Here is a 26684-nt window from a genome sequence, read left to right as displayed (position 1 = left end):
TACAGTCTCCCTGGTCCCTGCTGTAGTGGGGTATTTGTCCAGACAAGTACAGTCTCCCTGGTCCCTGCTGTAGTGAGGTATTTGTGGAGACAAGTACAGTCTCCCTGGCCCCTGCTGTAGTAAGGTATTTGTCCAGACAAGTACAGTCTCCCTGGTCCCTGCTGTAGTGGGGTATTTGTGGAGACAAGTACAGTCTCCCTGGTCCCTGCTGTAGTGAGGTATTTGTCCAGACAAGTACAGTCTCTCTGGTCCCTGCTGTAGTGGGGTATTTGTGGAGACAAGTACAGTCTCTCTGGTCCCTGCTGTAGTAAGGTATTTGTCCAGACAAGTACAGTCTCCCTGGTCCCTGCTGTAGTGGGGTATTTGTCCAGACAAGTACAGTCTCCCTGGTCCCTGCTGTAGTGAGGTATTTGTCCAGACAAGTACAGTCTCTCTGGTCCCTGCTGTAGTGAGGTATTTGTCCAGACAAGTACAGTCCCCCTGGTCCCTGCTGTAGTGGGGTATTTGTCCAGACAAGTACAGTCTCCCTGGTCCCTGCTGTAGTGAGGTATTTGTCCAGACAAGTACAGTCTCCCTGGTCCCTGCTGTAGTGAGGTATTTGTCCAGACAAGTACAGTCTCCCTGGTCCCTGCTGTAGTGAGGTATTTGTCCAGACAAGTACAGTCTCCCTGGTCCCTGCTGTAGTGGGGTATTTGTGGAGACAAGTACAGTCTCCCTGGTCCCTGCTGTAGTGAGGTATTTGTGGAGACAAGTACAGTCTCCCTGGTCCCTGCTGTAGTGAGGTATTTGTCCAGACAAGTACAGTCTCCCTGGTCCCTGCTGTCGTGAGGTATTTGTCCAGACAAGTACAGTCTCCCTGGTCCCTGCTGTAGTGAGGTATTTGTCCAGACAAGTACAGTCTCCCTGGTCCCTGCTGTAGTGAGGTATTTGTCCAGACAAGTACAGTCTCCCTGGTCCCTGCTGTAGTGAGGTATTTGTCCAGACAAGTACAGTCTCCCTGGTCCCTGCTGTAGTGAGGTATTTGTCCAGACAAGTACAGTCTCCCTGGTCCCTGCTGTAGTGGGGTATTTGTGGAGACAAGTACAGTCTCCCTGGTCCCTGCTGTAGTGAGGTATTTGTCCAGACAAGTACAGTCTCTCTGGTCCCTGCTGTAGTGGGGTATTTGTGGAGACAAGTACAGTCTCTCTGGTCCCTGCTGTAGTAAGGTATTTGTCCAGACAAGTACAGTCTCCCTGGTCCCTGCTGTAGTGGGGTATTGGTCCAGACAAGTACAGTCTCCCTGGTCCCTGCTGTAGTGAGGTATTTGTCCAGACAAGTACAGTCTCCCTGGTCCCTGCTGTAGTGAGGTATTTGTCCAGACAAGTACAGTCTCCCTGGTCCCTGCTGTAGTGAGGTATTTGTCCAGACAAGTACAGTCTCCCTGGTCCCTGCTGTAGTGAGGTATTTGTGGAGACAAGTACAGTCTCCCTGGTCCCTGCTGTAGTGGGGTATTTGTGGAGACAAGTACAGTCTCCCTGGTCCCTGCTGTAGTGAGGTATTTGTGGAGACAAGTACAGTCTCCCTGGTCCCTGCTGTAGTGAGGTATTTGTCCAGACAAGTACAGTCTCCCTGGTCCCTGCTGTCGTGAGGTATTTGTCCAGACAAGTACAGTCTCCCTGGTCCCTGCTGTAGTGAGGTATTTGTCCAGACAAGTACAGTCTCCCTGGTCCCTGCTGTAGTGAGGTATTTGTCCAGACAAGTACAGTCTCCCTGGTCCCTGCTGTAGTGAGGTATTTGTCCAGACAAGTACAGTCTCCCTGGTCCCTGCTGTAGTGAGGTATTTGTCCAGACAAGTACAGTCTCCCTGGTCCCTGCTGTAATGAGGTATTTGTCCAGACAAGTACAGTCTCCCTGGTCCCTGCTGTAGTGAGGTATTTGTCCAGACAAGTACAGTCTCCCTGGTCCCTGCTGTAGTGAGGTATTTGTGGAGACAAGTACAGTCTCCCTGGTCCCTGCTGTAGTGAGGTATTTGTCCAGACAAGTACAGTCTCCCTGGTCCCTGCTGTAGTGAGGTATTTGTCCAGACAAGTACAGTCTCCCTGGTCCCTGCTGTAGTGAGGTATTTGTCCAGACAAGTACAGTCTCTCTGGTCCCTGCTGTAGTGGGGTATTTGTGGAGACAAGTACAGTCTCTCTGGTCCCTGCTGTAGTAAGGTATTTGTCCAGACAAGTACAGTCTCCCTGGTCCCTGCTGTAGTGGGGTATTTGTCCAGACAAGTACAGTCTCCCTGGTCCCTGCTGTAGTGAGGTATTTGTCCAGACAAGTACAGTCTCCCTGGTCCCTGCTGTAGTGAGGTATTTGTCCAGACAAGTACAGTCTCTCTGGTCCCTGCTGTAGTGAGGTATTTGTCCAGACAAGTACAGTCTCCCTGGTCCCTGCTGTAGTGAGGTATTTGTCCAGACAAGTACAGTCTCCCTGGTCCCTGCTGTAGTGAGGTATTTGTCCAGACAAGTACAGTCTCCCTGGTCCCTGCTGTGGTGGGGTATTTGTCCAGACAAGTACAGTCTCCCTGGTCCCTGCTGTAGTGAGGTATTTGTCCAGACAAGTACAGTCTCCCTGGTCCCTGCTGTAGTGAGGTATTTGTGGAGACAAGTACAGTCTCCCTGGTCCCTGCTGTAGTGAGGTATTTGTCCAGACAAGTACAGTCTCCCTGGTCCCTGCTGTAGTGAGGTATTTGTCCAGACAAGTACAGTCTCTCTGGTCCCTGCTGTAGTGAGGTATTTGTCCAGACAAGTACAGTCTCCCTGGTCCCTGCTGTAGTGAGGTATTTGTCCAGACAAGTACAGTCTCCCTGGTCCCTGCTGTAGTGAGGTATTTGTGGAGACAAGTACAGTCTCCCTGGTCCCTGCTGTAGTGGGGTATTTGTGGAGACAAGTACAGTCTCCCTGGTCCCTGCTGTAGTGAGGTATTTGTGGAGACAAGTACAGTCTCCCTGGTCCCTGCTGTAGTGAGGTATTTGTCCAGACAAGTACAGTCTCCCTGGTCCCTGCTGTCGTGAGGTATTTGTCCAGACAAGTACAGTCTTCCTGGTCCCTGCTGTAGTGAGGTATTTGTCCAGACAAGTACAGTCTCCCTGGTCCCTGCTGTAGTGAGGTATTTGTCCAGACAAGTACAGTCTCCCTGGTCCCTGCTGTAGTGAGGTATTTGTCCAGACAAGTACAGTCTCCCTGGTCCCTGCTGTAGTGAGGTATTTGTCCAGACAAGTACAGTCTCCCTGGTCCCTGCTGTATTGAGGTATTTGTCCAGACAAGTACAGTCTCCCTGGTCCCTGCTGTAGTGAGGTATTTGTCCAGACAAGTACAGTCTCCCTGGTCCCTGCTGTAGTGAGGTATTTGTCCAGACAAGTACAGTCTCCCTGGTCCCTGCTGTAGTGGGGTATTTGTGGAGACAAGTACAGTCTCCCTGGTCCCTGCTGTAGTGAGGTATTTGTCCAGACAAGTACAGTCTCCCTGGTCCCTGCTGTAGTGAGGTATTTGTCCAGACAAATACAGTCTCTCTGGTCCCTGCTGTAGTGGGGTATTTGTGGAGACAAGTACAGTCTCTCTGGTCCCTGCTGTTGTAAGGTATTTGTCCAGACAAGTACAGTCTCCCTGGTCCCTGCTGTAGTGGGGTATTTGTCCAGACAAGTACAGTCTCCCTGGTCCCTGCTGTAGTGAGGTATTTGTCCAGACAAGTACAGTCTCCCTGGTCCCTGCTGTAGTGAGGTATTTGTCCAGACAAGTACAGTCTCTCTGGTCCCTGCTGTAGTGAGGTATTTGTCCAGACAAGTACAGTCTCCCTGGTCCCTGCTGTAGTGAGGTATTTGTCCAGACAAGTACAGTCTCCCTGGTCCCTGCTGTAGTGGGGTATTTGTGGAGACAAGTACAGTCTCTCTGGTCCCTGCTGTAGTAAGGTATTTGTCCAGACAAGTACAGTCTCCCTGGTCCCTGCTGTAGTGGGGTATTTGTCCAGACAAGTACAGTCTCCCTGGTCCCTGCTGTAGTGAGGTATTTGTCCAGACAAGTACAGTCTCCCTGGTCCCTGCTGTAGTGAGGTATTTGTCCAGACAAGTACAGTCTCTCTGGTCCCTGCTGTAGTGAGGTATTTGTCCAGACAAGTACAGTCTCCCTGGTCCCTGCTGTAGTGAGGTATTTGTCCAGACAAGTACAGTCTCCCTGGTCCCTGCTGTAGTGAGGTATTTGTCCAGACAAGTACAGTCTCCCTGGTCCCTGCTGTAGTGAGGTATTTGTGGAGACAAGTACAGTCTCCCTGGTCCCTGCTGTAGTGAGGTATTTGTCCAGACAAGTACAGTCTCCCTGGTCCCTGCTGTAGTGAGGTATTTGTCCAGACAAGTACAGTCTCCCTGGTCCCTGCTGTAGTGAGGTATTTGTCCAGACAAGTACAGTCTCTCTGGTCCCTGCTGTAGTGGGGTATTTGTGGAGACAAGTACAGTCTCTCTGGTCCCTGCTGTAGTAAGGTATTTGTCCAGACAAGTACAGTCTCCCTGGTCCCTGCTGTAGTGGGGTATTTGTCCAGACAAGTACAGTCTCCCTGGTCCCTGCTGTAGTGAGGTATTTGTCCAGACAAGTACAGTCTCCCTGGTCCCTGCTGTAGTGAGGTATTTGTCCAGACAAGTACAGTCTCTCTGGTCCCTGCTGTAGTGAGGTATTTGTCCAGACAAGTACAGTCTCCCTGGTCCCTGCTGTAGTGAGGTATTTGTCCAGACAAGTACAGTCTCCCTGGTCCCTGCTGTAGTGAGGTATTTGTCCAGACAAGTACAGTCTCCCTGGTCCCTGCTGTGGTGGGGTATTTGTCCAGACAAGTACAGTCTCCCTGGTCCCTGCTGTAGTGAGGTATTTGTCCAGACAAGTACAGTCTCCCTGGTCCCTGCTGTAGTGAGGTATTTGTGGAGACAAGTACAGTCTCCCTGGTCCCTGCTGTAGTGAGGTATTTGTCCAGACAAGTACAGTCTCCCTGGTCCCTGCTGTAGTGAGGTATTTGTCCAGACAAGTACAGTCTCTCTGGTCCCTGCTGTAGTGAGGTATTTGTCCAGACAAGTACAGTCTCCCTGGTCCCTGCTGTAGTGAGGTATTTGTCCAGACAAGTACAGTCTCCCTGGTCCCTGCTGTAGTGAGGTATTTGTGGAGACAAGTACAGTCTCCCTGGTCCCTGCTGTAGTGGGGTATTTGTGGAGACAAGTACAGTCTCCCTGGTCCCTGCTGTAGTGAGGTATTTGTGGAGACAAGTACAGTCTCCCTGGTCCCTGCTGTAGTGAGGTATTTGTCCAGACAAGTACAGTCTCCCTGGTCCCTGCTGTCGTGAGGTATTTGTCCAGACAAGTACAGTCTCCCTGGTCCCTGCTGTAGTGAGGTATTTGTCCAGACAAGTACAGTCTCCCTGGTCCCTGCTGTAGTGAGGTATTTGTCCAGACAAGTACAGTCTCCCTGGTCCCTGCTGTAGTGAGGTATTTGTCCAGACAAGTACAGTCTCCCTGGTCCCTGCTGTAGTGAGGTATTTGTCCAGACAAGTACAGTCTCCCTGGTCCCTGCTGTATTGAGGTATTTGTCCAGACAAGTACAGTCTCCCTGGTCCCTGCTGTAGTGAGGTATTTGTCCAGACAGGTACAGTCTCCCTGGTCCCTGCTGTAGTGAGGTATTTGTCCAGACAAGTACAGTCTCCCTGGTCCCTGCTGTAGTGGGGTATTTGTGGAGACAAGTACAGTCTCCCTGGTCCCTGCTGTAGTGAGGTATTTGTCCAGACAAGTACAGTCTCCCTGGTCCCTGCTGTAGTGAGGTATTTGTCCAGACAAATACAGTCTCTCTGGTCCCTGCTGTAGTGGGGTATTTGTGGAGACAAGTACAGTCTCTCTGGTCCCTGCTGTAGTAAGGTATTTGTCCAGACAAGTACAGTCTCCCTGGTCCCTGCTGTAGTGGGGTATTTGTCCAGACAAGTACAGTCTCCCTGGTCCCTGCTGTAGTGAGGTATTTGTCCAGACAAGTACAGTCTCCCTGGTCCCTGCTGTAGTGAGGTATTTGTCCAGACAAGTACAGTCTCTCTGGTCCCTGCTGTAGTGAGGTATTTGTCCAGACAAGTACAGTCTCCCTGGTCCCTGCTGTAGTGAGGTATTTGTCCAGACAAGTACAGTCTCCCTGGTCCCTGCTGTAGTGAGGTATTTGTCCAGACAAGTACAGTCTCCCTGGTCCCTGCTGTAGTAAGGTATTTGTCCAGACAAGTACAGTCTCCCTGGTCCCTGCTGTAGTGGGGTATTTGTGGAGACAAGTACAGTCTCTCTGGTCCCTGCTGTAGTGAGGTATTTGTCCAGACAAGTACAGTCCCCCTGGTCCCTACTGTAGTGGGGTATTTGTCCAGACAAGTACAGTCTCCCTGGTCCCTGCTGTAGTGAGGTATTTGTCCAGACAAGTACAGTCTCCCTGGTCCCTGCTGTAGTGAGGTATTTGTCCAGACAAGTACAGTCTCTCTGGTCCCTGCTGTAGTGAGGTATTTGTGGAGACAAGTACAGTCTCCCTGGTCCCTGCTGTAGTGGGGTATTTGTGGAGACAAGTACAGTCTCCCTGGTCCCTGCTGTAGTGAGGTATTTGTGGAGACAAGTACAGTCTCCCTGGTCCCTGCTGTAGTGAGGTATTTGTCCAGACAAGTACAGTCTCCCTGGTCCCTGCTGTAGTGAGGTATTTGTCCAGACAAGTACAGTCTCCCTGGTCCCTGCTGTAGTGAGGTATTTGTCCAGACAAGTACAGTCTCCCTGGTCCCTGCTGTAGTGGGGTATTTGTCCAGACAAGTACAGTCTCCCTGGTCCCTGCTGTAGTGAGGTATTTGTCCAGACAAGTACAGTCTCCCTGGTCCCTGCTGTAATGAGGTATTTGTCCAGACAAGTACAGTCTCCCTGGTCCCTGCTGTAGTGAGGTATTTGTCCAGACAAGTACAGTCTCCCTGGTCCCTGCTGTAGTGAGGTATTTGTGGAGACAAGTACAGTCTCCCTGCTCCCTGCTGTAGTGGGGTATTTGTGGAGACAAGTACAGTCTCCCTGGTCCCTGCTGTAGTGAGGTATTTGTCCAGACAAGTACAGTCTCTCTGGTCCCTGCTGTAGTGGGGTATTTGTGGAGACAAGTACAGTCTCTCTGGTCCCTGCTGTAGTAAGGTATTTGTCCAGACAAGTACAGTCTCCCTGGTCCCTGCTGTAGTGGGGTATTTGTCCAGACAAGTACAGTCTCCCTGGTCCCTGCTGTAGTGAGGTATTTGTGGAGACAAGTACAGTCTCCCTGGTCCCTGCTGTAGTGAGGTATTTGTCCAGACAAGTACAGTCTCCCTGGTCCCTGCTGTAGTGAGGTATTTGTCCAGACAAGTACAGTCTCCCTGGTCCCTGCTGTAGTGAGGTATTTGTCCAGACAAGTACAGTCTCCCTGGTCCCTGCTGTAGTGAGGTATTTGTCCAGACAAGTACAGTCTCCCTGGTCCCTGCTGTAGTGAGGTATTTGTCCAGACAAGTACAGTCTCCCTGGTCCCTGCTGTAGTGAGGTATTTGTCCAGACAAGTACAGTCTCCCTGGTCCCTGCTGTAATGAGGTATTTGTCCAGACAAGTACAGTCTCCCTGGTCCCTGCTGTAGTGAGGTATTTGTCCAGACAAGTACAGTCTCCCTGGTCCCTGCTGTAGTGAGGTATTTGTGGAGACAAGTACAGTCTCCCTGGTCCCTGCTGTAGTGGGGTATTTGTGGAGACAAGTACAGTCTCCCTGGTCCCTGCTGTAGTGAGGTATTTGTCCAGACAAGTACAGTCTCTCTGGTCCCTGCTGTAGTGGGGTATTTGTGGAGACAAGTACAGTCTCTCTGGTCCCTGCTGTAGTAAGGTATTTGTCCAGACAAGTACAGTCTCCCTGGTCCCTGCTGTAGTGGGGTATTTGTCCAGACAAGTACAGTCTCCCTGGTCCCTGCTGTAGTGAGGTATTTGTCCAGACAAGTACAGTCTCCCTGGTCCCTGCTGTAGTGAGGTATTTGTCCAGACAAGTACAGTCTCCCTGGTCCCTGCTGTAGTGGGGTATTTGTCCAGACAAGTACAGTCTCTCTGGTCCCTGCTGTAGTGAGGTATTTGTCCAGACAAGTACAGTCTCCCTGGTCCCTGCTGTAGTGAGGTATTTGTCCAGACAAGTACAGTCTCCCTGGTCCCTGCTGTAGTGAGGTATTTGTCCAGACAAGTACAGTCTCCCTGGTCCCTGCTGTAGTAAGGTATTTGTCCAGACAAGTACAGTCTGCCTGGTCCCTGCTGTAGTGGGGTATTTGTCCAGACAAGTACAGTCTCCCTGGTCCCTGCTGTAGTGAGGTATTTGTCCAGACAAGTACAGTCTCCCTGGTACCTGCTGTAGTGAGGTATTTGTCCAGACAAGTACAGTCTCCCTGGTCCCTGCTGTAGTGAGGTATTTGTCCAGACAAGTACAGTCTCCCTGGTCCCTGCTGTAATGAGGTATTTGTCCAGACAAGTACAGTCTCCCTGGTCCCTGCTGTAGTGAGGTATTTGTCCAGACAAGTACAGTCTCCCTGGTCCCTGCTGTAGTGAGGTATTTGTCCAGACAAGTACAGTCTCCCTGGTCCCTGCTGTAATGAGGTATTTGTCCAGACAAGTACAGTCTCCCTGGTCCCTGCTGTAGTGAGGTATTTGTGGAGACAAGTACAGTCTCCCTGGTCCCTGCTGTAGTGGGGTATTTGTGGAGACAAGTACAGTCTCCCTGGTCCCTGCTGTAGTGAGGTATTTGTGGAGACAAGTACAGTCTCCCTGGTCCCTGCTGTAGTGAGGTATTTGTGGAGACAAGTACAGTCTCCCTGGTCCCTGCTGTAGTGGGGTATTTGTCCAGACAAGTACAGTCTCCCTGGTCCCTGCTGTAGTGAGGTATTTGTGGAGACAAGTACAGTCTCCCTGGTCCCTGCTGTAGTAAGGTATTTGTCCAGACAAGTACAGTCTCCCTGGTCCCTGCTGTAGTGGGGTATTTGTGGAGACAAGTACAGTCTCCCTGGTCCCTGCTGTAGTGAGGTATTTGTCCAGACAAGTACAGTCTCTCTGGTCCCTGCTGTAGTGGGGTATTTGTGGAGACAAGTACAGTCTCTCTGGTCCCTGCTGTAGTAAGGTATTTGTCCAGACAAGTACAGTCTCCCTGGTCCCTGCTGTAGTGGGGTATTTGTCCAGACAAGTACAGTCTCCCTGGTCCCTGCTGTAGTGAGGTATTTGTCCAGGCAAGTACAGTCTCCCTGGTCCCTGCTGTAGTGAGGTATTTGTCCAGACAAGTACAGTCTCTCTGGTCCCTGCTGTAGTGAGGTATTTGTCCAGACAAGTACAGTCCCCCTGGTCCCTGCTGTAGTGGGGTATTTGTCCAGACAAGTACAGTCTCCCTGGTCCCTGCTGTAGTGAGGTATTTGTCCAGACAAGTACAGTCTCCCTGGTCCCTGCTGTAGTGAGGTATTTGTCCAGACAAGTACAGTCTCCCTGGTCCCTGCTGTAGTGAGGTATTTGTCCAGACAAGTACAGTCTCCCTGGTCCCTGCTGTAGTGAGGTATTTGTCCAGACAAGTACAGTCTCCCTGGTCCCTGCTGTAGTGAGGTATTTGTCCAGACAAGTACAGTCTCCCTGGTCCCTGCTGTAGTGAGGTATTTGTCCAGACAAGTACAGTCTCTCTGGTCCCTGCTGTAGTGAGGTATTTGTCCAGACAAGTACAGTCCCCCTGGTCCCTGCTGTAGTGGGGTATTTGTCCAGACAAGTACAGTCTCCCTGGTCCCTGCTGTAGTGAGGTATTTGTCCAGACAAGTACAGTCTCCCTGGTCCCTGCTGTAGTGAGGTATTTGTCCAGACAAGTACAGTCTCCCTGGTCCCTGCTGTAGTGAGGTATTTGTCCAGACAAGTACAGTCTCCCTGGTCCCTGCTGTAGTGAGGTATTTGTCCAGACAAGTACAGTCTCCCTGGTCCCTGCTGTAGCGAGGTATTTGTCCAGACAAGTACAGTCTCTCTGGTCCCTGCTGTAGTGAGGTATTTGTCCAGACAAGTACAGTCTCCCTGGTCCCTGCTGTAGTGGGGTATTTGTCCAGACAAGTACAGTCTCCCTGGTCCCGGCTGTAGTGAGGTATTTGTCCAGACAAGTACAGTCTCCCTGGTCCCTGCTGTAGTGAGGTATTTGTCCAGACAAGTACAGTCTCCCTGGTCCCTGCTGTAGTAAGGTATTTGTGGAGACAAGTACAGTCTCCCTGGTCCCTGCTGTAGTGGGGTATTTGTCCAGACAAGTACAGTCTCCCTGGTCCCTGCTGTAGTAAGGTATTTGTCCAGACAAGTACAGTCTCCCTGGTCCCTGCTGTAGTGGGGTATTTGTCCAGACAAGTACAGTCTCCCTGGTCCCTGCTGTAGTGAGGTATTTGTGGAGACAAGTACAGTCTCCCTGGTCCCTGCTGTAGTGAGGTATTTGTCCAGACAAGTACAGTATCCCTGGTCCCTGCTGTAGTGAGGTATTTGTGGAGACAAGTACAGTCTCCCTGGTCCCTGCTGTAGTGAGGTATTTGTCCAGACAAGTACAGTCTCCCTGGTCCCTGCTGTAGTAAGGTATTTGTGGAGACAAGTACAGTCTCCCTGGTCCCTGCTGTAGTGGGGTATTTGTCCAGACAAGTACAGTCTCCCTGGTCCCTGCTGTAGTAAGGTATTTGTCCAGACAAGTACAGTCTCCCTGGTCCCTGCTGTAGTGGGGTATTTGTCCAGACAAGTACAGTCTCCCTAGTCCCTGCTGTAGTGAGGTATTTGTCCAGACAAGTACAGTCTCCCTGGTCCCTGCTGTAGTGAGGTATTTGTCCAGACAAGTACAGTCTCCCTGGTCCCTGCTGTAGTAAGGTATTTGTGGAGACAAGTACAGTCTCCCTGGTCCCTGCTGTAGTGGGGTATTTGTCCAGACAAGTACAGTCTCCCTGGTCCCTGCTGTAGTAAGGTATTTGTCCAGACAAGTACAGTCTCCCTGGTCCCTGCTGTAGTGGGGTATTTGTCCAGACAAGTACAGTCTCCCTGGTCCCTGCTGTAGTGAGGTATTTGTGGAGACAAGTACAGTCTCCCTGGTCCCTGCTGTAGTGAGGTATTTGTCCAGACAAGTACAGTCTCCCTGGTCCCTGCTGTAGTGAGGTATTTGTGGAGACAAGTACAGTCTCCCTGGTCCCTGCTGTAGTGAGGTATTTGTCCAGACAAGTACAGTCTCCCTGGTCCCTGCTGTAGTGAGGTATTTGTCCAGACAAGTACAGTCTCCCTGGTCCCTGCTGTAGTGGGGTATTTGTCCAGACAAGTACAGTCTCCCTGGTCCCTGCTGTAGTGGGGTATTTGTCCAGACAAGTACAGTCTCCCTGGTCCCTGCTGTAGTGGGGTATTTGTCCAGACAAGTACAGTCTCCCTGGTCCCTGCTGTAGTGAGGTATTTGTGGAGATAAGTACAGTCTCCCTGGTCCCTGCTGTAGTGAGGTATTTGTGCAGACAATTACAGTCTCCCTGGTCCCTGCTGTAGTGGGGTATTTGTACAGACAAGTACAGTCTCTCTGGTCCCTGCTGTAGTGAGGTATTTGTCCAGACAAGTACAGTCTCTCTGGTCCCTGCTGTAGTGAGGTATTTGTCCAGACAAGTACAGTCTCCCTGGTCCCTGCTGTAGTGAGGTATTTGTCCAGACAAGTACAGTCTCTCTGGTCCCTGCTGTAGTGGGGTATTTGTGGAGACAAGTACAGTCTCCCTGGTCCCTGCTGTAGTGAGGTATTTGTGGAGACAAGTACATTCTCCCTGGTCCCTGCTGTAGTGAGGTATTTGTCCAGACAAGTACAGTCTCCCTGGTCCCTGCTGTAGTGAGGTATTTGTCCAGACAAGTCCAGTCTCCCTGGTCCCTGCTGTAGTGAGGTATTTGTCCAGACAAGTACAGTCTCTCTGGTCCCTGCTGTAGTGGGGTATTTGTCCAGACAAGTACAGTCTCCCTGGTCCCTGCTGTAGTGGGGTATTTGTCCAGACAAGTACAGTCTCCCTGGTTCCTGCTGTAGTGAGGTATTTCTCCAGACAAGTACAGTCTCCCTGGTCCCTGCTGTAGTGGGGTATTTGTCCAGACAAGTACAGTCTCCCTGGTCCCTGCTGTAGTGAGGTATTTGTGGAGACAAGTACAGTCTCCCTGGTCCCTGCTGTAGTGGGGTATTTGTGGAGACAAGTACAGTCTCCCTGGTCCCTGCTGTAGTGAGGTATTTGTCCAGACAAGTACAGTCTCTCTGGTCCCTGCTGTAGTGGGGTATTTGTGGAGACAAGTACAGTCTCTCTGGTCCCTGCTGTAGTAAGGTATTTGTCCAGACAAGTACAGTCTCCCTGGTCCCTGCTGTAGTGGGGTATTTGTCCAGACAAGTACAGTCTCCCTGGTCCCTGCTGTAGTGAGGTATTTGTGGAGACAAGTACAGTCTCCCTGGTCCCTGCTGTAGTGAGGTATTTGTCCAGACAAGTACAGTCTCCCTGGTCCCTGCTGTAGTGAGGTATTTGTGGAGACAAGTACAGTCTCCCTGGTCCCTGCTGTAGTGAGGTATTTGTCCAGACAAGTACAGTCTCCCTAGTCCCTGCTGTAGTGAGGTATTTGTCCAGACAAGTACAGTCTCCCTGGTCCCTGCTGTAGTGAGGTATTTGTCCAGACAAGTACAGTCTCCCTGGTCCCTGCTGTAGTAAGGTATTTGTGGAGACAAGTACAGTCTCCCTGGTCCCTGCTGTAGTGGGGTATTTGTCCAGACAAGTACAGTCTCCCTGGTCCCTGCTGTAGTAAGGTATTTGTCCAGACAAGTACAGTCTCCCTGGTCCCTGCTGTAGTGGGGTATTTGTCCAGACAAGTACAGTCTCCCTGGTCCCTGCTGTAGTGAGGTATTTGTGGAGACAAGTACAGTCTCCCTGGTCCCTGCTGTAGTGAGGTATTTGTCCAGACAAGTACAGTATCCCTGGTCCCTGCTGTAGTGAGGTATTTGTGGAGACAAGTACAGTCTCCCTGGTCCCTGCTGTAGTGAGGTATTTGTCCAGACAAGTACAGTCTCCCTGGTCCCTGCTGTAGTAAGGTATTTGTGGAGACAAGTACAGTCTCCCTGGTCCCTGCTGTAGTAGGGTATTTGTCCAGACAAGTACAGTCTCCCTGGTCCCTGCTGTAGTAAGGTATTTGTCCAGACAAGTACAGTCTCCCTGGTCCCTGCTGTAGTGGGGTATTTGTCCAGACAAGTACAGTCTCCCTAGTCCCTGCTGTAGTGAGGTATTTGTCCAGACAAGTACAGTCTCCCTGGTCCCTGCTGTAGTGAGGTATTTGTCCAGACAAGTACAGTCTCCCTGGTCCCTGCTGTAGTAAGGTATTTGTGGAGACAAGTACAGTCTCCCTGGTCCCTGCTGTAGTGGGGTATTTGTCCAGACAAGTACAGTCTCCCTGGTCCCTGCTGTAGTAAGGTATTTGTCCAGACAAGTACAGTCTCCCTGGTCCCTGCTGTAGTGGGGTATTTGTCCAGACAAGTACAGTCTCCCTGGTCCCTGCTGTAGTGAGGTATTTGTGGAGACAAGTACAGTCTCCCTGGTCCCTGCTGTAGTGAGGTATTTGTCCAGACAAGTACAGTCTCCCTGGTCCCTGCTGTAGTGAGGTATTTGTCCAGACAAGTACAGTCTCCCTGGTCCCTGCTGTAGTGAGGTATTTGTCCAGACAAGTACAGTCTCCCTGGTCCCTGCTGTAGTGAGGTATTTGTCCAGACAAGTACAGTCTCCCTGGTCCCTGCTGTAGTGGGGTATTTGTCAAGACAAGTACAGTCTCCCTGGTCCCTGCTGTAGTGGGGTATTTGTCCAGACAAGTACAGTCTCCCTGGTCCCTGCTGTAGTGGGGTATTTGTCCAGACAAGTACAGTCTCCCTGGTCCCTGCTGTAGTGAGGTATTTGTGGAGATAAGTACAGTCTCCCTGGTCCCTGCTGTAGTGAGGTATTTGTCCAGACAAGTACAGTCTCCCTGGTCCCTGCTGTAGTGAGGTATTTGTGCAGACAATTACAGTCTCCCTGGTCCCTGCTGTAGTGGGGTATTTGTCCAGACAAGTACAGTCTCTCTGGTCCCTGCTGTAGTGAGGTATTTGTCCAGACAAGTACAGTCTCTCTGGTCCCTGCTGTAGTGAGGTATTTGTCCAGACAAGTACAGTCTCCCTGGTCCCTGCTGTAGTGAGGTATTTGTCCAGACAAGTACAGTCTCTCTGGTCCCTGCTGTAGTGGGGTATTTGTGGAGACAAGTACAGTCTCCCTGGTCCCTGCTGTAGTGAGGTATTTGTGGAGACAAGTACATTCTCCCTGGTCCCTGCTGTAGTGAGGTATTTGTCCAGACAAGTACAGTCTCCCTGGTCCCTGCTGTAGTGAGGTATTTGTCCAGACAAGTCCAGTCTCCCTGGTCCCTGCTGTAGTGAGGTATTTGTCCAGACAAGTACAGTCTCTCTGGTCCCTGCTGTAGTGGGGTATTTGTCCAGACAAGTACAGTCTCCCTGGTCCCTGCTGTAGTGGGGTATTTGTCCAGACAAGTACAGTCTCCCTGGTTCCTGCTGTAGTGAGGTATTTCTCCAGACAAGTACAGTCTCCCTGGTCCCTGCTGTAGTGGGGTATTTGTCCAGACAAGTACAGTCTCCCTGGTCCCTGCTGTAGTGAGGTATTTGTGGAGACAAGTACAGTCTCCCTGGTCCCTGCTGTAGTGGGGTATTTGTGGAGACAAGTACAGTCTCCCTGGTCCCTGCTGTAGTGAGGTATTTGTCCAGACAAGTACAGTCTCTCTGGTCCCTGCTGTAGTGGGGTATTTGTGGAGACAAGTACAGTCTCTCTGGTCCCTGCTGTAGTAAGGTATTTGTCCAGACAAGTACAGTCTCCCTGGTCCCTGCTGTAGTGGGGTATTTGTCCAGACAAGTACAGTCTCCCTGGTCCCTGCTGTAGTGAGGTATTTGTGGAGACAAGTACAGTCTCCCTGGTCCCTGCTGTAGTGAGGTATTTGTCCAGACAAGTACAGTCTCCCTGGTCCCTGCTGTAGTGAGGTATTTGTGGAGACAAGTACAGTCTCCCTGGTCCCTGCTGTAGTGAGGTATTTGTCCAGACAAGTACAGTCTCCCTAGTCCCTGCTGTAGTGAGGTATTTGTCCAGACAAGTACAGTCTCCCTGGTCCCTGCTGTAGTGAGGTATTTGTCCAGACAAGTACAGTCTCCCTGGTCCCTGCTGTAGTAAGGTATTTGTGGAGACAAGTACAGTCTCCCTGGTCCCTGCTGTAGTGGGGTATTTGTCCAGACAAGTACAGTCTCCCTGGTCCCTGCTGTAGTAAGGTATTTGTCCAGACAAGTACAGTCTCCCTGGTCCCTGCTGTAGTGGGGTATTTGTCCAGACAAGTACAGTCTCCCTGGTCCCTGCTGTAGTGAGGTATTTGTGGAGACAAGTACAGTCTCCCTGGTCCCTGCTGTAGTGAGGTATTTGTCCAGACAAGTACAGTCTCCCTGGTCCCTGCTGTAGTGAGGTATTTGTGGAGACAAGTACAGTCTCCCTGGTCCCTGCTGTAGTGAGGTATTTGTCCAGACAAGTACAGTCTCCCTGGTCCCTGCTGTAGTGAGGTATTTGTCCAGACAAGTACAGTCTCCCTGGTCCCTGCTGTAGTGGGGTATTTGTCCAGACAAGTACAGTCTCCCTGGTCCCTGCTGTAGTGGGGTATTTGTCCAGACAAGTACAGTCTCCCTGGTCCCTGCTGTAGTGGGGTATTTGTCCAGACAAGTACAGTCTCCCTGGTCCCTGCTGTAGTGAGGTATTTGTGGAGATAAGTACAGTCTCCCTGGTCCCTGCTGTAGTGAGGTATTTGTCCAGACAAGTACAGTCTCCCTGGTCCCTGCTGTAGTGAGGTATTTGTGCAGACAATTACAGTCTCCCTGGTCCCTGCTGTAGTGGGGTATTTGTCCAGACAAGTACAGTCTCTCTGGTCCCTGCTGTAGTGAGGTATTTGTCCAGACAAGTACAGTCTCTCTGGTCCCTGCTGTAGTGAGGTATTTGTCCAGACAAGTACAGTCTCCCTGGTCCCTGCTGTAGTGAGGTATTTGTCCAGACAAGTACAGTCTCTCTGGTCCCTGCTGTAGTGGGGTATTTGTGGAGACAAGTACAGTCTCCCTGGTCCCTGCTGTAGTGAGGTATTTGTGGAGACAAGTACATTCTCCCTGGTCCCTGCTGTAGTGAGGTATTTGTCCAGACAAGTACAGTCTCCCTGGTCCCTGCTGTAGTGAGGTATTTGTCCAGACAAGTCCAGTCTCCCTGGTCCCTGCTGTAGTGAGGTATTTGTCCAGACAAGTACAGTCTCTCTGGTCCCTGCTGTAGTGGGGTATTTGTCCAGACAAGTACAGTCTCCCTGGTCCCTGCTGTAGTGGGGTATTTGTCCAGACAAGTACAGTCTCCCTGGTTCCTGCTGTAGTGAGGTATTTCTCCAGACAAGTACAGTCTCCCTGGTCCCTGCTGTAGTGGGGTATTTGTCCAGACAAGTACAGTCTCCCTGGTCCCTGCTGTAGTGAGGTATTTGTGGAGACAAGTACAGTCTCCCTGGTCCCTGCTGTAGTGGGGTATTTGTGGAGACAAGTACAGTCTCCCTGGTCCCTGCTGTAGTGAGGTATTTGTCCAGACAAGTACAGTCTCTCTGGTCCCTGCTGTAGTGGGGTATTTGTGGAGACAAGTACAGTCTCTCTGGTCCCTGCTGTAGTAAGGTATTTGTCCAGACAAGTACAGTCTCCCTGGTCCCTGCTGTAGTGGGGTATTTGTCCAGACAAGTACAGTCTCCATGGTCCCTGCTGTAGTGAGGTATTTGTGGAGACAAGTACAGTCTCCCTGGTCCCTGCTGTAGTGAGGTATTTGTCCAGACAAGTACAGTCTCCCTGGTCCCTGCTGTAGTGAGGTATTTGTGGAGACAAGTACAGTCTCCCTGGTCCCTGCTGTAGTGAGGTATTTGTCCAGACAAGTACAGTCTCCCTGGTCCCTGCTGTAGTGAGGTATTTGTCCAGACAAGTACAGTCTCCCTGGTCCCTGCTGTAGTGAGGTATTTGTCCAGACAAGTACAGTCTCTCTGGTCCCTGCTGTAGTGAGGTATTTGTCCAGACAAGTACAGTCTCCCTGGTCCCTGCTGTAGTGAGGTATTTGTCCAGACAAGTACAGTCTCCCTGGTCCCTGCTGTAGTAAGGTATTTGTCCAGACAAGTACAGTCTCCCTGGTCCCTGCTGTAGTGGGGTATTTGTCCAGACAAGTACAGTCTCCCTGGTCCCTGCTGTAGTGAGGTATTTGTCCAGACAAGTACAGTCTCCCTGGTCCCTGCTGTAGTGAGGTATTTGTCCAGACAAGTACAGTCTCCCTGGTCCCTGCTGTAATGAGGTATTTGTCCAGACAAGTACAGTCTCCCTGGTCCCTGCTGTAGTGAGGTATTTGTCCAGACAAGTACAGTCTCCCTGGTCCCTGCTGTAGTGAGGTATTTGTCCAGACAAGTACAGTCTCCCTGGTCCCTGCTGTAATGAGGTATTTGTCCAGACAAGTACAGTCTCCCTGGTCCCTGCTGTAGTGAGGTATTTGTGGAGACAAGTACAGTCTCCCTGGTCCCTGCTGTAGTGGGGTATTTGTGGAGACAAGTACAGTCTCCCTGGTCCCTGCTGTAGTAAGGTATTTGTCCAGACAAGTACAGTCTCCCTGGTCCCTGCTGTAGTGGGGTATTTGTCCAGACAAGTACAGTCTCCCTGGTCCCTGCTGTAGTGAGGTATTTGTCCAGACAAGTACAGTCTCCCTGGTCCCTGCTGTAATGAGGTATTTGTCCAGACAAGTACAGTCTCCCTGGTCCCTGCTGTAGTGAGGTATTTGTCCAGACAAGTACAGTCTCTCTGGTCCCTGCTGTAGTGGGGTATTTGTGGAGACAAGTACAGTCTCTCTGGTCCCTGCTGTAGTAAGGTATTTGTCCAGACAAGTACAGTCTCCCTGGTCCCTGCTGTAGTGGGGTATTTGTCCAGACAAGTACAGTCTCCCTGGTCCCTGCTGTAGTGGGGTATTTGTCCAGACAAGTACAGTCTCCCTGGTCCCTGCTGTAGTGAGGTATTTGTCCAGACAAGTACAGTCTCCCTGGTCCCTGCTGTAGTGAGGTATTTGTCCAGACAAGTACAGTCTCTCTGGTCCCTGCTGTAGTGAGGTATTTGTCCAGACAAGTACAGTCCCCCTGGTCCCTGCTGTAGTGGGGTATTTGTCCAGACAAGTACAGTCTCCCTGGTCCCTGCTGTAGTGAGGTATTTGTCCAGACAAGTACAGTCTCCCTGGTCCCTGCTGTAGTGAGGTATTTGTCCAGACAAGTACAGTCTCCCTGGTCCCTGCTGTAGTGAGGTATTTGTCCAGACAAGTACAGTCTCCCTGGTCCCTGCTGTAGTGAGGTATTTGTCCAGACAAGTACAGTCTCCCTGGTCCCTGCTGTAGTGAGGTATTTGTCCAGACAAGTACAGTCTCCCTGGTCCCTGCTGTAGTGAGGTATTTGTCCAGACAAGTACAGTCTCTCTGGTCCCTGCTGTAGTGAGGTATTTGTCCAGACAAGTACAGTCCCCCTGGTCCCTGCTGTAGTGGGGTATTTGTCCAGACAAGTATAGTCTCCCTGGTCCCTGCTGTAGTGAGGTATTTGTCCAGACAAGTACAGTCTCCCTGGTCCCTGCTGTAGTGAGGTATTTGTCCAGACAAGTACAGTCTCCCTGGTCCATGCTGTAGTGAGGTATTTGTCCAGACAAGTACAGTCTCCCTGGTCCCTGCTGTAGTGAGGTATTTGTCCAGACAAGTACAGTCTCCCTGGTCCCTGCTGTAGCGAGGTATTTGTCCAGACAAGTACAGTCTCTCTGGTCCCTGCTGTAGTGAGGTATTTGTCCAGACAAGTACAGTCTCCCTGGTCCCTGCTGTAGTGGGGTATTTGTCCAGACAAGTACAGTCTCCCTGGTCCCTGCTGTAGTGAGGTATTTGTCCAGACAAGTACAGTCTCCCTGGTCCCTGCTGTAGTGAGGTATTTGTCCAGACAAGTACAGTCTCCCTGGTCCCTGCTGTAGTAAGGTATTTGTGGAGACAAGTACAGTCTCCCTGGTCCCTGCTGTAGTGGGGTATTTGTCCAGACAAGTACAGTCTCCCTGGTCCCTGCTGTAGTGAGGTATTTGTGGAGACAAGTACAGTCTCCCTGGTCCCTGCTGTAGTGAGGTATTTGTCCAGACAAGTACAGTCTCCCTGGTCCCTGCTGTAGTGAGGTATTTGTCCAGACAAGTACAGTCTCCCTGGTCCCTGCTGTAGTGAGGTATTTGTCCAGACAAGTACAGTCTCCCTGGTCCCTGCTGTAGTGAGGTATTTGTCCAGACAAGTACAGTCTCTCTGGTCCCTGCTGTAGTGAGGTATTTGTCCAGACAAGTACAGTCTCCCTGGTCCCTGCTGTAGTGAGGTATTTGTGGAGACAAGTACAGTCTCCCTGGTCCCTGCTGTAGTGAGGTATTTGTCCAGACAAGTACAGTCTCCCTGGTCCCTGCTGTAGTGAGGTATTTGTCCAGACAAGTACAGTCTCCCTGGTCCCTGCTGTAGTGGGGTATTTGTCCAGACAAGTACAGTCTCCCTGGTCCCTGCTGTAGTGGGGTATTTGTCCAGACAAGTACAGTCTCCCTGGTCCCTGCTGTAGTGGGGTATTTGTCCAGACAAGTACAGTCTCCCTGGTCCCTGCTGTAGTAAGGTATTTGTCCAGACAAGTACAGTCTCTCTGGTCCCTGCTGTAGTGGGGTATTTGTGGAGACAAGTACAGTCTCCCTGGTCCCTGCTGTAGTGAGGTATTTGTCCAGACAAGTACAGTCTCCCTGGTCCCTGCTGTAGTGGGGTATTTGTCCAGACAAGTACAGTCTCCCTGGTCCCTGCTGTAGTGAGGTATTTGTCCAGACAAGTACAGTCTCTCTGGTCCCTGCTGTAGTGAGGTATTTGTCCAGACAAGTACAGTCTCCCTGGTCCCTGCTGTAGTGAGGTATTTGTCCAGACAAGTACAGTCTCTCTGGTCCCTGCTGTAGTGAGGTATTTGTCCAGACAAGTACAGTCTCCCTGGTCCCTGCTGTAGTGAGGTATTTGTCCAGACAAGTACAGTCTCTCTGGTCCCTGCTGTAGTGAGGTATTTGTCCAGACAAGTACAGTCTCTCTGGTCCCTGCTGTAGTGAGGTATTTGTCCAGACAAGTACAGTCTCCCTGGTCCCTGCTGTAGTGAGGTATTTGTCCAGACAAGTACAGTCTCCCTGGTCCCTGCTGTAGTGAGGTATTTGTCCAGACAAGTACAGTCTCCCTGGTCCCTGCTGTAGTGGGGTATTTGTCCAGACAAGTACAGTCTCCCTGGTCCCTGCTGTAGTGGGGTATTTGTCCAGACAAGTACAGTCTCCCTGGTCCCTGCTGTAGTAAGGTATTTGTCCAGACAAGTACAGTCTCCCTGGTCCCTGCTGTAGTGAGGTATTTGTGGAGACAAGTACAGTCTCCCTGGTCCCTGCTGTAGTGAGGTATTTGTCCAGACAAGTACAGTCTCCCTGGTCCCTGCTGTAGTGAGGTATTTTTGGAGACAAGTACAGTCTCTCTGGTCCCTGCTGTAGTGGGGTATTTGTGGAGACAAGTACAGTCTCCCTGGTCCCTGCTGTAGTGAGGTATTTGTCCAGACAAGTACAGTCTCCCTGGTCCCTGCTGTAGTGAGGTATTTGTCCAGACAAGTACAGTCTCCCTGGTCCCTGCTGTAGTGAGGTATTTGTCCAGACAAGTACAGTCTCCCTGGTCCCTGCTGTAATGAGGTATTTGTCCAGACAAGTACAGTCTCCCTGGTCCCTGCTGTAGTAAGGTATTTGTCCAGACAAGTACAGTCTCCCTGGTCCCTGCTGTAGTGAGGTATTTGTCCAGACAAGTACAGTCTCCCTGGTCCCTGCTGTAGTGGGGTATTTGTCCAGACAAGTACAGTCTCCTTGGTCCCTGCTGTAGTGAGGTATTTGTCCAGACAAGTACAGTCTCCCTGGTCCCTGCTGTAGTGAGGTATTTGTGGAGACAAGTACAGTCTCCCTGGTCCCTGCTGTAGTGGGGTATTTGTCCAGACAAGTACAGTCTCCCTGGTCCCTGCTGTAGTGAGGTATTTGTCCAGACAAGTACAGTCTCCCTGGTCTCTGCTGTAGTGAGGTATTTGTCCAGACAAGTACAGTCTCTCTGGTCCCTGCTGTAGATAGGTATTTGTCCAGACAAGTACAGTCTCTCTGGTCCCTGCTGTAGTGAGGTATTTGTCCAGACAAGTACAGTCTCCCTGGTCCCTGCTGTAGTGAGGTATTTGTCCAGACAAGTACAGTCTCCCTGGTCTCTGCTGTAGTGAGGTATTTGTCCAGACAAGTACAGTCTCCCTGGTCCCTGGTGATTCCCAGAGTTTGATTTTCCATCATGTATTCCATTGCCTCACATTTGTCTGGATTGAATTCCCTTTGCCCCTGATCAATCCATGTGTCCCACTCTTTGCAATCGTCTTATCCTTTTCCTGGAGATCCAGTTTTTCTGCTATTCTAAAGTTTGTCACAAAGAACATAACAACAAAACTGAAGAACAGCCGAGAAATTCACCCTTCTGCCCTCCAATCCTGTGCTGATCCTCATTCTCGAACTAAACTGAAAAACAAACTTTCTGCCCTTCTTCTGCAAAGAAATACTGGTGGCCTGAAAGGCATCTACTTTAATGCAAGGTGTATAGTGTGTAAGGCAGATGGACTTAGGGCTTGGATTGTTGCCTGGGAGTATTGGTGCCTGGGAGGTGGGGTTGCATTGCTGGTCAGGGATGATATCACGGCTGTGCTGAAGGAGGACACTATGGAGGGCTTGAGCAGTGAGGCATTATGGGTTGGAGCTGAGAAATAAGAACGGTGCAGTTACATTGTTGGGGCTGTATTACAGGCCTCCCAACAGTGAACGCGAGGTAGAAGAACAAATAGGTAAATAGATTATGGAAAGATGTAGAGGCAATAGGGTAGTGGTGATGGGAGATTTTAATTTTCCCAACATTGACTGGGATACACTTAGTGTCAGAGATTAGGATAGAGCAGAATTTGTACGAAGCGTCCAGGAGAGTTTTCTACAGCAGCATAGAACATTACAGCGCAATACAGGCCCTTCGGCCCTCAATGTTGTGCCGACCTGTCTTATCAATTTGAAGCCCATCTAACCTACTCCATTCCATGTACGTCCATTTGCCTGTACAATGATGACTTGAATATACTTAAACTTGGCGAATCTACTACCGTTGCAAGCAAAGCATTCCATACCCTTACTACTCTCTGAGTAAAGAAACGACCTCTGACATCTGTCCTATATCTATCACCCCTCAATTTAAAGCTATGTCCCCTCGTGCTCACTGTCACCATACCTGGAAAAAGGATCTCCCTGTCCACTCTATCTAACCCTCTGATTATCTTATATGTCTCTATTAAGTCACCTCTCAACCTCCTTCTCTCTAACGAAAACAGCCTCAAGTCCCTCAGCCTTTCCCCGTAAGACCTTCCCTCCAAACCAGGCAACATCCCAGTAAATCTCCCCTGAACCCTTTCCAAAGCTTCCACATCCTTCTTATAATGCGGTGACCAGAACTGTACACAATACCCCAAGTGCGGCCGTACCAGAGTTTTATACAGCTGCAACATAAGCTCCTGGTTCCGGAACTCGATCCCTCTATTAATAAAAGCTAAAACACTGTATGCCTTCTTAACAACCCTCTCAATCTGGGTGGCAACTTTCAAGGATCTGTGCACATGAACACTGAGATCTCTCTGCTCATCTACACTACCAAGAATCTTACCATTAGCCCAGTACTTTGCATTCCAGTTACTCCAACCAAAGTGAATCACCTCACACTTGTCCCCATTAAACTCCATTTGCCACCTCTCAGCCCAGCTCTGCAGCTTATCTATGTCTCTCTGTAACCTACAACATCCTTCGTCACTATCCACAACTCCACCGACCTTAGTGTCGTCTGCGAATTTACTAACCCACCCTTCTACGCCCTCATCCAGGTCGTTTATAAAAATGACGAACAGCAGTGGACCCAACACCGACCCTTGCGGTACCCCACTGGTAACTGGACTCCAGGATGAACATTTCCCAGCAACCACCACCCTCTGTCTTCTTTCAGCAAGTCAATTACTGATCCAAACTGCTATATCTCCCACAATCCCATGCCTTCAGATTTTGTACAATAGCCTACTGTGGGGAACCTTATCGAACACCTTACTGAAATCCATATACACCACATCAACTGGTTTACTCTCATCTACCTGTTTGGTCACCTTCTCAAAGAACTCAATAAGGTTTGTGAGGCACGACCTACTCTTCACAAAACCATGCTGACTATCCCTAATCAAATTATTCTTTTCTAGATGATTATAAATCCTATCTCTTGTAACCATTTCCAACACTTTACCAACAACTGAAGTAAGGCTCACTGGTCTATAATTACCAGGGTTGTCTCTAATCCCCTTCTTGAACAGGGGAACCACATTTGCTATCCTCCAGTCTTCTGGCACTATTCCTGTAGACAATGACGATTTAAAGATCAAAGCCAAAGGTTCAGCAATCTCCTCCCTGGCTTCCCAGAGGATCCTCGGATAAATCCCATCTGGCCCAGGGAACTTATCTATTTTCACACTCTGCAGGATTTCTAATATCTCTTCCTTGTGAACCTCAATCCCACCTAGTCTAGTAGCCTGTATCTCAGTTTTCTCCTCGACAACATTGTCGTTTTCTAGAGTGAATACTGTCAAAAAATATTCATTTAGTCCTCTGACTCCACACACAACTTCCCACTACTATCCTTGATTGGCCCTAATCTTACTCTCGTCATTCCTTTATTCTTATGGAAAGCCTTAGGGTTTACCCTGATCCTATCCGCCAACAACTTCCCATGTCTCCTCCTGGCTCTTCTGAGCTCTCTCTTTAGGTCTTTCCTGGCTACCTTGTGACCCTCAAGCGCCCTAACTGAGCCTTCACATCTCATGCTAACATAAGTCTTCTTCTTCCTCTTGACCAGAGATTCCACTTCCTTCGTAAACCATGGCTCCTGCACTCTACAGCTTCCTCCCTGCCTGACAGGTACATACTTATCTAGGACACACAGAAGCTTTTCCTTCAATAAGCTCTACATTTCTAATGTGCCCATCCCCTGCAGTTTCCTTCCCCATCCTATGCTACCTAAATCTTGCCTAATCACATCGTAATTGCCTTTCCCCCAGCTGTAACTCTTGCCCAGTGGTATACACCTGTCCCTTTCCTAAAGTAAACCTGACAGAATTGTGATCGCTATCACCAAAGTGCTCACCTACTTCCAAGTCTAACACCTGGCTGGGCTCATTACCCACATTCTGCAGGAGGAACATTCAACTACCCTAACCGCCATTCCCATGATTCTAAATTCCCAAAGAGACTGTTGAAAATATAAGGAATAAAAAATAAACTCGTTACCTTACCAATCTGGCACACAGGTCCTTTTTTTTGGTGAGAGGAGGAGGATGGGTGGGAGACACTACCCGAGTAGTGTTTTGGGTAACACCACCACACAAATAGATGACTTCCCAGAAGTCCTTCGCTCCTCCCTCGCATCTCTCGGCAAAATGGCGGCCCGACTTGCGAGGTCAGTCCCTTTTAATGCAGGAAAACTCACCCTTCCTGGCAGCCCTCGCTTCACCATTCCTTCTCTCCTTACCGCTCTGGCAAAATGAATGTCAATAGTCCGACGAGGGAAGGGGCCATATTGGACCTGGTACTGGGGAATGAGCCAGGACAAGTAGTAGAAGTTGTGGGGGATTTCTTTGGGAAGAGTGACCACAATTCTCTAAGTTTTAGATTACTCGTAGATAAAGAAGAGAGTGGTCCAAAGGGAAGAGTATTAATCTGGGCCAAGGCCAATTATATCAAAATTAGGCAGGAGCTGGGAAATGTGGATTGGACACAGCTATTTGAAGGGAAGTCCACATTTGAGATGTGGGAGGCTTTCAAAGATAAGTTAAAGATAGTGCAGGATAGGCATGTCCCATTGAAGACAAAGGATAGGAAGGGCAAGATTCGTGAACCGTGGATGACGGGAGAAATTGTACAACCAGCCAAGAGGAAAACAATGACTGCAGATGCTGGAAACCAAATTCTGGATTAGTGGTGCTGGAAGAGCACAGCAGTTCAGGCAGCATCTGAGGAGCAGGAGAATCACCGTTTCGGTCAAAAGCCTGATGAAGGGCTTTTGCCTGAAACGGTGATTCTCCTGCTCCTCAGATGCTGCCTGACCTGCTGTGTTTTTCCAGCACCACAGTGATCTAGACTCTGGTTTCCAGCATCTGCAGTCCTCACTTTTGCCTGCAACGTGGAGCTGACAACTCTTGCACTCTGTGCCCCAATCATGGTTTGCAATGCTGTAAATCTACCTAATACTCATGAAGGAGTGTTCACTGTTGTGGGTTTTGTTTCAGGTTTGTAACTATTATGATCACTGTCACTGTGAAATGGGCTGGGCTCCTCCATTCTGTGATGTTGAAGGGGTTGCTGGCAGTTTTGAGAGTGGACCATTGGTTGAGATCCCAGGTAAACATTTCAGTTCCTGTGCTCTTTCCCATCTACACGTTCTTCCTGCTGTGTCTATCTCTGCTGTTTCTCTATGTCTGCTCCACTTGTACCATGAAGTATATTTACGAGGTTTCTGAAACACAAGTTAAACAAGCCACTTCAGCAGGATAAATGAAGCAGAAAAGAACTTTAAAAAGAAATTGGGAGAGTTCGAGCTAGAACAAGGAAATAGCAGTGGATTTAAACAGATATTCTGCATCTGCCTTTCTGGTGGAAAATACTTTCAACATCGCATCAATGCAAAAAATCAAAGGGGAGGAATTAAATAACCTCACCATCACTGAAGAAGTTAGATTAGACACACTAAAGGGTGGTACGGTGGCACAGTGGTTAGCACTGCTGCCTCACAGCGCCAGGGACCCCGGTTCAATCCCAGCCTTGGGCGACTGTCTGTGTGGAGTCTGCACATTCTCCCCGTGTTTGGGTGCAGGTCAGGTGAATTGACCATGCTAAATTGCCCATTGTATCAATGTGTATGTTAGCTTCATTAATCAGGGAAAATGTAGAGTAATAGGGTAGGGGAATGGATCTGGGTGGGCTACTCTTCGAAGGGTCACTGTGGACTTGCGAAGCCAAATGGCCTGTTTCCACACTGTAAGGATTCTAAGAGGATGAAAGAGGGCTAAAGGCAGAGAAGTCCCTGGTCCTGATGACTTGCATCCTAGTATCCTAAAAGAAGGAGCTACAGAAATAGAGGATATGTTGGTTGTAATTTTCCAAAAACCCTTGGATTCTGGAGAAGTATTAATGCGCCAATGCGACAGCTCAATTCAGAAAGGGAGGGAGAGAGGTAAAAAGCAGAGAACTACAGGCCAATTAGCCGAGCATCTGAAGGTCTAGGTATCTGAAGCCCTCCCTCCTGCACCAGCCTCGCAGCCACGTGTTAAGCTGAATTCGCTGACTGTTCCTCATCTCACTATCTCGTGGCACCGATAACAAACCTGAGGTCACTACTCCACTCGTCCTGCTCTTCAGCTTCCAACCTAACTCTCTG

The 26684-nt window shown here is 49.9% G+C and overlaps 1 protein-coding gene across 1 annotated transcript in view; it reads left to right on the top strand.

Moving 5' to 3' along the window:
* Nucleotides 1–25801, top strand: part of LOC140480760 (disintegrin and metalloproteinase domain-containing protein 12-like) — a 246847-nt gene extending 221046 nt beyond the window's left edge. Inside the window, exon 6 of the mRNA XM_072576104.1 lies at nt 25537–25801. Within this exon, the coding sequence (XP_072432205.1) occupies nt 25537–25801 (265 nt within the window). The remainder of the gene's footprint in view (nt 1–25536) is intronic.
* The last annotated feature ends 883 nt before the right edge of the window (nt 25802–26684 follow it).

Source organism: Chiloscyllium punctatum, chromosome 1 (assembly GCF_047496795.1).
Source record: "Chiloscyllium punctatum isolate Juve2018m chromosome 1, sChiPun1.3, whole genome shotgun sequence".
In the NCBI taxonomy this organism is placed as follows: Eukaryota; Metazoa; Chordata; class Chondrichthyes; order Orectolobiformes; family Hemiscylliidae; genus Chiloscyllium; species Chiloscyllium punctatum.
The sequence above is the reverse complement of the archived record's forward strand: the minus strand, read 5'-3'. Positions and strand labels throughout refer to the sequence as shown.